The 12,574-nt window shown below is 40.1% G+C and overlaps 1 protein-coding gene across 1 annotated transcript in view; it reads right to left on the bottom strand.

The window, feature by feature from the left end:
• LOC117011306 (pinopsin-like) overlaps positions 1-12,574 on the bottom strand; it is an 87,527-nt gene that overhangs the window by 47,279 nt on the left and 27,674 nt on the right. Inside the window, exon 3 of the mRNA XM_033086667.1 lies at positions 7,271-7,596. Coding sequence (XP_032942558.1) covers positions 7,271-7,596 — 326 coding nt within the window. The remainder of the gene's footprint in view (positions 1-7,270; positions 7,597-12,574) is intronic.

The raw sequence follows: 12,574 nt of genomic DNA, 5'->3' as shown, positions 1-12,574 counted from the left end.
CTGATCTACAGAATTCTAATAATTTTGATCATGCTTAGAAGCCAGGAAGACTTGAAAATAATCAGAACTTCAAAGAACTGATCACTGATCACAGATGCATAGTACATGCAATCTAATGTCTTTCAGTGCTCCTCTGCTTTGAAACAACAAAAAGCAGTCAGCTTTTCTACAGGAGATATGATCTAGAAATCCTGAAAAAAATACAGTGTTACACAGGAATGCAAATTGTTCTCTCAAAGCCCATTCTTATGGCAAATACCATAAAATCAAACAATTTTAAAAAGTTTCTGTTATCACAAAATATTCCTCTTATCACAGAATCAAAAAAATGGTCTGCTGGCAGCTTTGAGTTCTGGCAGTATAGGGGCTTGAAGAATTTGACAAAGGCCAAACAACTGCCCAGTATGCAGATGGTGACTATTTACTGCTAAGTGCTTGTTGAATGCTGTACAGAAAATTTGGAAATACTTTTTTTTTTTTGTTTATTTATGATAGGATATATTATTTTATAGCAGTTGATAACCCAGGTGATGCCTTTCATTATAATTTGTAAGTTCATTACAATTCTCTGAACCTGAGACTTCTATTTTAATAAGTTCCCTTTTCTGCATGACAATGCGGAAGAAAATATATATTAATTCGTTTGCAAACTAAATCTCTTGATTTGAATGAGATGTAATTATTGTATACTTATGGCAATGTTTAAAAATTAAAGGCAAAACTATTTATCATTTTCCTTCTATGCCACCAGAAACTAGGAGGGAAATCCAAAGGAAAGGAATAAAATTTATAAATATATGCTAAAAAATAACAAGATATGTCTGTCTAATGAGTATAGCTGACTGTTTAGGCTTAGGCTTTGACCCCAGCAAGGGTCAAACATACTTGAAATCAAATCAAATCCTGAATGTACTCAATGACATTTGAAAGGGATGATCTACAGGAACCATACAACCAGATCTGCTCATCTTCGCCTGAATTTCTTTTCTTAGGACTTTTTTGTTTAATTAAACAACCAGAAAAAAATTTTGAACTTTGCTTCTATGACTACAAACCTGGTTTTATTCAGGGTTCTAAGAAGTTAAGATTTAATGGTGCGTAATTGCTTTATCAGTTTTCTCAACATAAATCATAATTTCAGTGCCATCAAAGATGAAGTTTCAGAAAATGAAGTTTCTCTATAAATAGGCATATGAAGCACATGATGGAATGAAGGAACAATAATTATGTTTCCATCCTACTCTTTGTATTATGTGAAGATTTTTTTTCTGTTTAAATCACTAAGCATTCTGCCCTAATGTGCTCTCTTCCTCCTAGTGATCATTTTCAAAAAAGATGGAAAACTGGAAACATTCACAGGTATGGTCCTTCTACTTTGTTGTCCTTTCCTGACTACTTTAATGAATAATGATACAAGAAATGTTTTTACAGATATTGTTTAACTTTTCCAAATAGTAAAGATATAAAACAAGATTAAGGAATCAGAAATTATAAAAATTTACCTCTCTTCTTTTCCTTTTTCTCTTAGACTTCCTGTGTGGGCACAGGAGATTTCAAAATCACCACTGTTATTTATACCCAAATCTTTCAAAAATAACCTAGAGTCAAAATCTCACTACATACATTTAAAAATTAGTTTCTTTGGGTTTATAAACAAGTGATAATTTCCCTCCCTGGCATTACTTCTCACCTAAGAGATGGAAGCACTTTTCCTCCACTAAATTTGGTACTTTGAAATCTGCAAAGGAGTAAGAAAGAGGAATAGACAGCTCCCTACTGTGTAAATTTGACCTTCCCAGTTTCCCACCAAGATGACAAGACTCATAAAAGTCAGGGGATCGGATAAAAAAAAGTTATCAGGTTCTTCTATGATATCTGGAAGTCAAAAATCATGTGGCACTTCTCAAAAGAAATAAAAGAAAATGTTGTAAAGGAAAATAGTTGGGTAATTCCGCTACCTGGACTGAAATTTTAGTCACTAGTTAAAGAACTAGAGGTTTTTTAGGAATTAAACAATAACAGGTGCATCACAGGATGGAGGACAAGACATACTGGCAAGGTTAACTTCTGCCTCATTTTCCCTAAATATTTTTTTCCTTCTTTCTTTTTTGTTTTTCGAAGACAAACTCAAAGTAGAAATGGAGTGATATCAGGAAAAATAAAAACAAAAAAAAAAAAAAAAAAAAAAAAGAAAAACCAAACCAAAAACTATCACTCTCAGGTCACATTTTAAGTCCACCTACTCCAGAACCCCACAAAACATTGGCCTTCTGCCCACTCCAACACACAGTCTCTTGCAGAGTAAGAATTTCTTTGTGCTCTGCTTACAGTCCTTTTTATTGTTTTCAGTGTTATGCTTCACAAAAAGTTGCTAAGCCTTGCTCAGGCACAGCTTTCAATGAAAGAAGACTGACAATGAGATGAGAGTCTTTTATACGAACAAACTGAAAACTTTTCTTGAAACTCCTTCTGGGACTCTTCTTGTCCTTGGGAAGGATTTTTGCATGTAAGTAGGAGACAATGCAGACTGAAGAGATCTCTTTTTAAAAGTTTTGCTAATTTTCCTTAGGCTAGTTCACATGATTTCTCTGGGCCCTCCAGTGGAGGATTTTAATCACGTTGTGTATTTTGTGCCACAGTGATCACAATGCTAATCTCTGTAATTCCACATTTGGGAGCCCACTTTTCAAAGTGTAAACAACTGACACTGACTTCACAAAGAACATTTTTCCAGAGGGAATGAAAGAGTAAAGCCACAGAGAAGCATCATAAGCCAAAAATTAAAAATAAAAAAGTTATTGTACAAGGAAAAAATAAACCATCCTCAATTTCCTTCCCTTTTGCTGTAGAATGTACTTGAATAAAATACATGTGAATAAATTTTGTGAGGGAGAAAACGTTTCCTCTTTGATCAGACTCAACCATCCAGATACAATTAGTCTGGAAAAAAAAGAAAAACATAACTTTAAGAAAAATGTACAGTAATTTCATGACTATAAGGCGCACCCTTATGACTAAAATTTTTCCCTAAACCCGGAAGTGTGCCTTATAGTCCGGTGCACCTTATATGATCTACAAAGTTGCAACATTTGCCACCCTGGAAGTGAGAGCCGCGAGGGGGGGCGGCGCCGCGGGAGCACCGAGTAGCCATGGGGGGGCAGCCGCGGGCAGCCCCAGGGACAGGGAGCAGCGCGGGCTGGAAGGCGGGGGGCGGCCCCAGGCGGCCCTAGGCACAGGGAGCAGCACGGGCAGGAAGGCAGGGGGCGGCTCCAGGTGGCCCTAGGCACAGGGAGCAGCAAGGCGGAGAAGGCAGGGGGTGGCCCCGGGCGGCCCCAGGCACCAGGAGCAGCGCGGGCAGGGAGGCGTTACTACTTTGTTACTTTGTTGTGCGTGGTGGCCTGCGCCGAGGGGCCACAGTCCGACAGGGGCCGACAGGACCGCAGTGCTGGGGGCAGCGGCGCCACAGCTGATAGGGGCAGGCGCTGCCAGCAGGGCTGCGACCAGGACGGGCCAACGGGGCGAGGGGCGGGAGGCAGGGCAGTGGCACCACCGAGCCAAGCAAGGGACGGGTGGCAGGGCTGCTCCGCGGAGCCGCGAGGGGGAACAGCATGGTGCCACAACGGAGCCACGAGGCGGAACGGCACGGCAGCAGAACCGATCCGAGCGAGGGACAGGCGGCAGGGTGGCGGCGCCGCCGAGCCGAGCAAGGGACGGGTGGCATGGTGGCTGCGCCACCGAGACGGGCGGCACGGCAGGAGCGCCAAGCTGAGCGAGGGATGGGCGGCATGGCGGCGGAGCTGCCGAGCCGAGCAAGGGACAGGTGGCAGGGCGGCCGTGCCACCGAGCCGAGCAAGGGACAGGCGGCACGGCAGGAATGCCAAGCCGAGCAAGGGACGGGCGGCATGGCGGCGGCGCCAAGCCCAGTGAGGGACAGGCGGCATGGCAGGAGCGCTGAGCCGAGCGAGGGAACGGCATGGCAGCTTCGTGGAGCCATGAGGGGGAACAGCACCACGGCAGCATGGAGCCGCAAGGGGGAGGCGGCCCCGCAGCTGCGCCAAGCCACGCCAGCCGGCACTGGGGGCGGGCGGGAGTGCCAGGGCCCATTGTACGGGGAGGGTGCCTGGGGCTGCCTTTGAAAGCCTACACCGATCTGTGAAAAATGTTTCCAAATTGAGTCCCTTCCAGTAAACTCCACGATTGTGGGTTTCCGCTACTAATTCCTTACTTTGTTGCGCGCGGCACGGATCTTCGCGGCAAAAAAAAAGGTGCGCGTTATAGTCCAGTGCGCCTTATCTGATCTACAAAGTTGCGAAATGTGCCGGGTCCCCGGGGGGTGCGCCTTATGGTCGTGAAATTACTGTAATTCCTAAGGGTATTCAAGCATGATAAATGGTAAGAGCTCTGAGATGGGGTGCAGTTGTGTTTTAATGCTGTTTAATGGCATTTGCTATTAACATAATTTATACAAGGATGTTATTGACTTCTAATTCCTTGAAAAGATGGTCTTTCATAAAACCTGTATTACTGAAATCCTTTTTACCATTACACAGATTGCGGATGACTTTGTGGGATCTATTAATGCTTCAAGTGACAGAATGCCAGAGCATCGGACTAAATTTAGAGAAGAAAAAGAGAAAGGCAGACCTATAATCACTGTCCGCACAAAGAAAAAATGAAGGCACCGTGCCAATTCTTGCATTAGCCATCCCAAATATCTTAAGATATTTCTTCCACCTCAATGAATTTACACTGCACTATTAATAATGGCATAACTCCTGCACTCTTGATTTCAGGGTGCAAGGCTATTATTGCTACAATGGTCTAACATAAAAAACTTCTATAGATCTGGCGAAATTATGAAATGCAGTCAGAAGATGTAGCAAGGAGCTGAATTTGTGATAATGCACTTACTATATTTGCTATGCTCCTATATTACTTCAAATACATACACAGAGAGTCACAGAAGGACTTTCATCTACAAGACCAGAAAATAGCAAGATAATTTGCCCACACCACAAAGTTACAGCATTACAATGTATTACATTAGAATGTAATTCTCCTAACCTTTTTAAAAATTATCCTACCTATTCTTTGTGCTTTTATATTAGAACTACTATATGGTCATTTGCATATTGCTGATCTCTTCCTCTAGTTTGAAACATGACATACTTCAGCATTTCATGAACTATCCCATTTATTACAGAACAGTTATAGGACCTCAGACCAAAGGGAAAGAAGCCTGTACTTCAGTAATTGTGTCACAATATGTTCATTAGAAATGCATATATATGTCACAAAAAATTATGAAATGCAAGGTTGTAGGATTATGGTGGTGAAAATAGTTCCTGGTACATCACAGAAAGATGTGGACTGGTGAGTTTTCTGATTGAGATTCTCTTTGGTGAATATAACTTATCAAGAAAATCTTTTGAAACAACAGGAAAGCATTAGACATTTTGTGTAAAAAATTAGGGTTTAGCTATTCAAGATTTCACAAATACTCAGGCAGCTCTTAGGAGCCCTAGTCATAACAACCTTAAAGATATGATCTAATCCTCACTGAAGGTCCTTTGCACTTAACAAGTATTAGTTCCCTAAGGCCTGTCCCTCCAACAAGTTGTACAAGATTGGGTTCAATTTTCTTTCACTTCCACCATTTACAAAATTTCTCAGGATCCTCTAACCTCAGCACCCCACAGGCTTGCAGATCACTCTGGAAGGCATGAGGAGAATGGAGGAGAGAGGATTGTGGAAAATGCTCTTCCTTTTCTCTTTTTTTTTTTTTCCTCTAGACAGTTTTAATCAATCAACCTAATCTTCCACCGAGTCTACCCAGTCTTCATGACTAAGCACAAAATGGCTACAGAGTGCACTTATCATTCCTACAATACTTTGTTCTCTCAGTATGTTTGCCACAACTTCTTGAGACCCATCAGACAGATCAGTGAGATTATGAACGTCTTTGATATAACTGAATATTTTTAAAAAGTGAATAAAATAACATGAGTCTACATTTAGCACTAAAGTACGTGCTACAGAAGTTTCATTCATACAGGTACTTGTATATTGTGGATGATGACTGTTGTCAGCAAGGCCAGTGAGGGCTGAAGGAAAGAGAAACCAAATTTTAAGAAACATGTATCTTCTGCATGTTTTTAGTACCACTTATTCCAAGATCCTTCTTCTTACTTTGAGGTGATGGCAAAAGAAACTTCTGTCCAGAGATCAGATATGGACTGATACTTTGAATGTTTACAATCACAGGAATTTTTTTCCATATTAATATTGCACAACTTTTAAGAAGAGTACTAATGTGTGATTCATCAACTGAATATTACTGGCCCACTCAGTACTCAAAGAGGAGAAGATTTCCCATTTGGGCTTTAAGTGTTCTCAAAGTTTTGACAAATTGCGTAAAACAATCAAACTTAATTCCTTATGACTAATCAAAGCAAACTACATACATTTATTTCTGTAGGAGAGCCTTAATTCAGGGATTTATGGCTTTTTTCCCCTTTTAACACCCTTAATTAATTCATCTGAACATTTTAGAAAATTGCTTTTTAGAGAACACCTATACATTAATTCATCTCTCATTCTTCATCGTTGAATTTTACTGTCCCAAGAGTATTTAAACTTCACAATACCACACCCTTTTCAGGATCTTTTGTTCCATTTTGGAATATCTGCAGTGCACCTTAAACCATTGAGAGAAAGTATCGTAGTAGTAGTAGTAGTAGGAGTACTAGTAGTAGTGGTAATGGTGGTTGTAGTTAGAGGGAATATTTAAATGTGGCCTAGAATTACAAGAAGGTGATCCTTGGGATAACTCAATAAATCACAGTAGAATTACATGACTGTATAGTTAAGATTCCAGAGATTAAGAAGCAGAAATTATTAAATATTATACTCCAAAACTAGAAAGAAAAGTATTTGCATGGATGTCTAATTCATAAACAGGTAAACATGTATTTTTACTTCATTATAAATGAAAACTTCACTCTGATATGCTGGTCTTCCCATGCCCTGTTTTTCACAGTATTACCAACCTCAAAATCAGTATCTGTATGATGTTATCTCTTGGTTTTGACTGGAGCTTCAGGAGAATTAAAAAGATCAGTGAAGACCTCATGCTCCTTCCTTCCGGGATTTCTGTGGTCTTTTCAATTTCATTTTGGCTTTCTCTACCATCAGTACTTCCAAATTTGATAAGAGGGAAATGCAGACACAGCTCAGAGCAGCGTGCCCTGTGCGAGCAGGAGCTGCTTACCTGTTTGACAGCGTAAAGCAGGCGCCCGTAGCAGTACATCATGACCATCACAGGGACCACCAGGCAGAAGATGAAGAGACAGACGATGTAGGATGTGGACTCAGCTGACTCTGAGGACCAGCGCACTGAGCAGCTCGTGCCTGCACCTTCTACCCCATAACTGCTCCAGCCCAGCAGAGGTGGCACAGTCCAGACCAGGGAATAAATCCAAGAGCCACCAACTGCCAGCAGAGCCTTGCGGAAATCGTCGCTGCGCTTGTGGCACAGGGTGAGAGTGCTGTAGCGCTCGTAGGACAGCACCGCCAGCGAGATCAGGGACACGATGCCTGCAAGGAGCCAAGCAATAGAAATGCTTATTTCTGTTATTTTGCATCTACCCATTCCAAATCCCAAGAAAGCAGATGGTTTTTTTTGTTATTATATGTTTGAAGCAACAGTGAAAACTATTTCCATTATTCTCTGTGTGTTAATCCTCTGGTCCTGGTTGCTCTGTCCATCATGTTAAATTTTGTTTAACTCAGATTTATCTTTCATTGGAAGATTTTTATACTTGACAGATACTCATCTTCTATCAGGCTTTCAGATTTATCTGTTTTAGTATTACTCAGGGGAAGTCAATTTTCTATCTGAATAAAATATAAAACGAATAAAATGGCAAAAGAGTTCCTTAATAAGAACTATTCATTTTTTAAAATCCATAAGCATTTTCAAATAGTGCATTGACTTTCACAGGCCAAAAAAAAAAAAAAAAAAAGCCATATATTCAAGACTGAGAGCCCCAAAGTGAAAGAAGCTTTTGCTTCTTTCACTGTCTCCATCAGCTAAATGAACCTTCAGTTCTAACTGCTCACATGGAAAAAAAGACAACCACATCACGACTGGGATATGGCAAGTTGCAACTTTATTTACACATATATTACACAATCAGGTTTAAAAGTAATTTAGGTTACTATTAAGCCCTAGCTGTCATAAACACGTTATATCTTGCAGAGGAAGGCTTTAAAATTTAGTTGTAGGATATTTCCTTTCTCTTTTTCAAGGTCTGGGACCCCTCTACAAAACTTTAAGGTTTACCCTGGCAGGTTCTTAGTCACCACTCAATGGAGAGGGTTTTGTTATTTCCTATGGCTTTGCTCTCCTTGCAGCTTCCTTGCAATTCTTGGTGACACAACACTGGATACCACTTGCAGGATTTATGACAGAAGGAACTTGTCTGAAGAGCTTTAAAACCATATTTTCCAATGTTTTCCAATCCCCTTCCCTTGCTCCTCTAGGATGAAAAGCCTGAATAGATCAATGTCAGTCTAGCTCTTTCCTCGAGTCTTTTCTTGATCTTTGCTATTAGCAGAGATCAACTATACAGTAGCACTGAGATATACAGTAGCACTGAGATATACAGCCTGCCAAAATTCTCTGATTTTGAGTGGCACCCACTCCCAGCAAATGGGTTAAAAGAAAAGGTGTTCTTCAGGGGAATCCATAGCTGCAATCCATTTTCCCCATTTACCTGTCAGCTTCTCCTGTAGCTCCTTCCCAAGCACAGAATAGAGGTGAGTCAGAGACTTCCCTTGGGAATAGCACTACTCTATCCTTTACCTGGGCAAAAAAACCCACCCACAAACCCACAGAAGGCACAGTGGGATATTCTCCCCAGGCAAAGCGTTTTGCTCCACTTTTCCTTACAATTCAGTGACTCATTTCTGAGTTAACTGGATGCAGGCACAGCTATTTCTGTCATCCTGACAACAATTTGCAGTTTCTTTGTGCAGAGCTGGGTACAGCAAAGGACCCATAGGAAATGCAAGCACTGCTTGCTGCAATAGGATGCCTTTTTTCTCAGGGGAAAATAAAGCTAAAGGGTGTGAGGAAAAGGCAACTTTTGAAGAAGAAAATGTCTTTCTTGTTACAAGAGTCTACTAAATTATTTTCCATACATTACTGGGAAGTCCTAAAGAGTAGATACATTTACAGCTGTAATAGCTCCACTAAATTCAGCTGACTTATAAACTTGCTTTAAGATCAGGCTATTTTAGAGAAAGGGGACTTTCTCATCATCCCTCACCTAGTCTAATTTCCTACATAACACCATTCTTGAAAGCCCTTGGACTCAAGAGCAAAGAATCTGCTGCTCAGTTCATGCTCCCAGCCCACACTTAATTATCTTCACTTTCTTAGCGCTGCAGCTTTCCATATTTTTATCTGCTTGACTAAAGAGCACCTCTTTATCAAAAACATTTAGTTCATGTAAGTACCTAAGGCAAAAATCCAGATTTTATATTTGAAACTTAGGCCTCTGTCAGGTGTTACAGATCTATTTCTGTACTTTAGATTAGACAATCATGGGCTAACAGAAAACTGTGTCAGGAAAAAGAAATCTCTGCCTTCCCAGCTGGGTGCTCTACAGCAAGGATCTATTGTTCTGGCTGTATCTCTGATGGCAATTCAGACTGCATTTTCCCTACTTTGATGAGATGGCAAGTGAGTTGTATTTTGTTGAGGATATCCTAAATTCCTGAGTGTGGGACTGCTTAGAAAACCGAGATAGGATGTTCAGATTTCCCTAACTCGGGATCCTGCTTCCTGGATTGCTGCTTTCACTGCTGGGCTCTCAGGTCCAGCCTGGCTGCCAGCTCTGCCTGCTCATCCCTGAGGCTGTACTACTGCCCAGCAGCTTCTTCTGGTTTGTGTTGTCATGATTTATGGCATACATTTACACTTCCTCTTCACCTATTGCCTACGGAAGATGCTGAGATTTTCTCACACTGGTATTTATGATGGATGGCTTTATGGCATGGCTCTGAAGACAACTGACCATGAATGCAGATGCAGAAAAGTTGTGTCTTACACCAGCATAGAATTAATGTTCAGATACTAAATTAGGATCATAGTGATGTCAGTCAAGAATAAATCAAATATTAGCAATCAGACAAAAGCATAAAAGTTGCCTTTAAATTATAGAAAATAATTTTCTTCTCTATACAGAAGAAAATTCACGATGATTAATTGCGTATCTTGGCAAGAGCCAATTCATCTTTGCTCACCTTATTATTATTTAGCTCCACTGATATGACACAAACTACACTTTTCTCTGGAGGACAAGAGTTGTAATTTATGGAATCGCAGACCACGAAAGTTCTGGAAAAAATGCCATTATTTTTGGGTTTGGCACACTAAGACTTCAAAGTTTGAACTTTTTAATAGCACTACAATTAATAACACTATGCATTGACTTCTAATACTTTCAAGACAAGGGGAAATGAGGAGTACACCAAAGAGGCAGTTTATAAGAGATTAAAGAATTCAACATTCTTTATATGGGTCAAACTTAGTAAGCCCAGCTACCTTTTCAGAAAAATTATAACTACTTTTAAAGAATAGAACTGATGCTTTGGAAGACAAAAATATAACTTAAAGCCAAAATCAAGATAAAAATTTACCAAGCAGCTTTTTTCAACAGTGAGATCCATTTGATTGAATTGGCTGTGAGTAATTAAAACACCTATTACCCAGGTGAGGAAGAAGCAGGAACAGCAGAGGCCACAGTAACCCCCTCTCAATCTACTTTGTGTGACATTGGGCAGTGTGCACAAAGTCACAAGGTGTGCCCCAACACTGCAGCTCCATCCAGCCTTGCTGATGGATGGCTTTCACCTTAACACAGAAGCCAAGACTGATCAAAATCAAACCATACCAAGAGTAACCTTGTAGCAATGTTCGGGCAGAGCCGCTCCAATGTCCCTGATTGCTGAGCATTTTAATTAACAGAAAATTCCCAACCAAACAGGTTTTTTAATCTGTCTTTTATTAGTACAACAAGTGAATCCTAGAAATACACCACTATCCTTTCATCAATTATAACAGATAATAATTTTTTGGACTGAAACAACATAATTTCATTAAAAAGGCGGAATCAGGTTTGTGTTCAGTATTTAATTTGACACTGCTGGAAATAAAATATGAGGATCAAGTGTACCTGACCTGTCAGCTTGCAGTGAATGAGCTGCCAGCAAAAAACTGATGATTGCCTTGTCCTTTGCATGCTTTTCTATAGCACTCAGTGGGATCCTCTCCATAATTTTTCCAGGTGCTGATTTTAGAATAATAGGCTTGTAGTTTCCTCAGCCCTTCCTCACGACCTGTTTTGGCTAAAGTAGAATAAAGCCTCCTAGTTTTCATTATGCCTCCTAGCTTTGCATGCAGACTTCTCTTAAAGCCAGGGTGCATTTAATTGTTGTGACCTTTGTTAGCAATCCTGCTGTTATCTGGTATTCTATTTCATGCACTAACTGTTGCAGTCAGAGGAATTAGTGAGAATCTCAGCTTAAAAACAAAAAGCAATTAAATACTTTTGGATTGTCTCTGAAGAAAAGACTTGAGCACAATCTCCACGGCCTTAATAAGCAAAAAACAAATTAAAAAAATTAATGTAAGCTATAAAAAGAAGAAAATAATTATAATTCTTTATGCCAATGTTTCATTCTTATTGAGTAGCAACATTTATGACTGTGTAGACTGTGTATATTAATTTCAAATGAGTAATTTTTTCTAAAACTGCAATGAAATTAGGTTCACAAATTGCAAATCTAAATGGAATTTGCTTCCAACAAATATTTAGGGCCTCAAGCTGGTACCTAGACAAATAACTCCACAGGAGTCAATCACAGTGAGAAATGTAATTTGCTCCCCCAACATTTCAAGCATATATAGGAACAAAAATGAGATTCTCACTGAACAGTACTGAAAAATGTCAAAAATTCCACTGCAGATTGCATTACAGGAATAGACAATTATTCAAAAGTTAACCATAGAAATAAGTGACTTTGAGACTAGCTGTGTATGGAGCATAAGCCTTGCTACACAGCAATTAGGTGCAGTGAGTAGAGTGCAAGAAATTAAATTTCAAGTCATAAACCAGGGCAGACATCTATTTATAGGGCTATCATCTGAGACATGATCTATTATTTACTTTTATTTAAGGATCTGTGCATTTTTCCCTGGCAGCACAGCACAGAGTATGCTGTGAAAGGCACAGCAAATCATTACACTTTGTTCCCATGGGTTCTAGCTAAAAGCATTACATTTCTTATTAGTTTTTGATGGCTTATGCTGCTCACTGATGTAGTAATTGGAAAGGGGATGCAGCTCACCCATGGTCTGGAGGCTATGAAAAACTGAGAATCTCAGGAACTCAGCCTACACTGAATCAACGTTTTGACTACTAACTTAGACATATTTGCCCTCTTAAATTGAGATTTGCTTCATCTGAGCAAATCCTTCTGAATCTGAAGGTCATCACACTACACC

Source organism: Catharus ustulatus, chromosome 2 (assembly GCF_009819885.2).
Source record: "Catharus ustulatus isolate bCatUst1 chromosome 2, bCatUst1.pri.v2, whole genome shotgun sequence".
NCBI lineage: Eukaryota > Metazoa > Chordata > Aves > Passeriformes > Turdidae > Catharus > Catharus ustulatus.
Note: the sequence above shows the minus strand (reverse complement) of the source record. Positions and strands in the feature narration are given on the sequence as shown.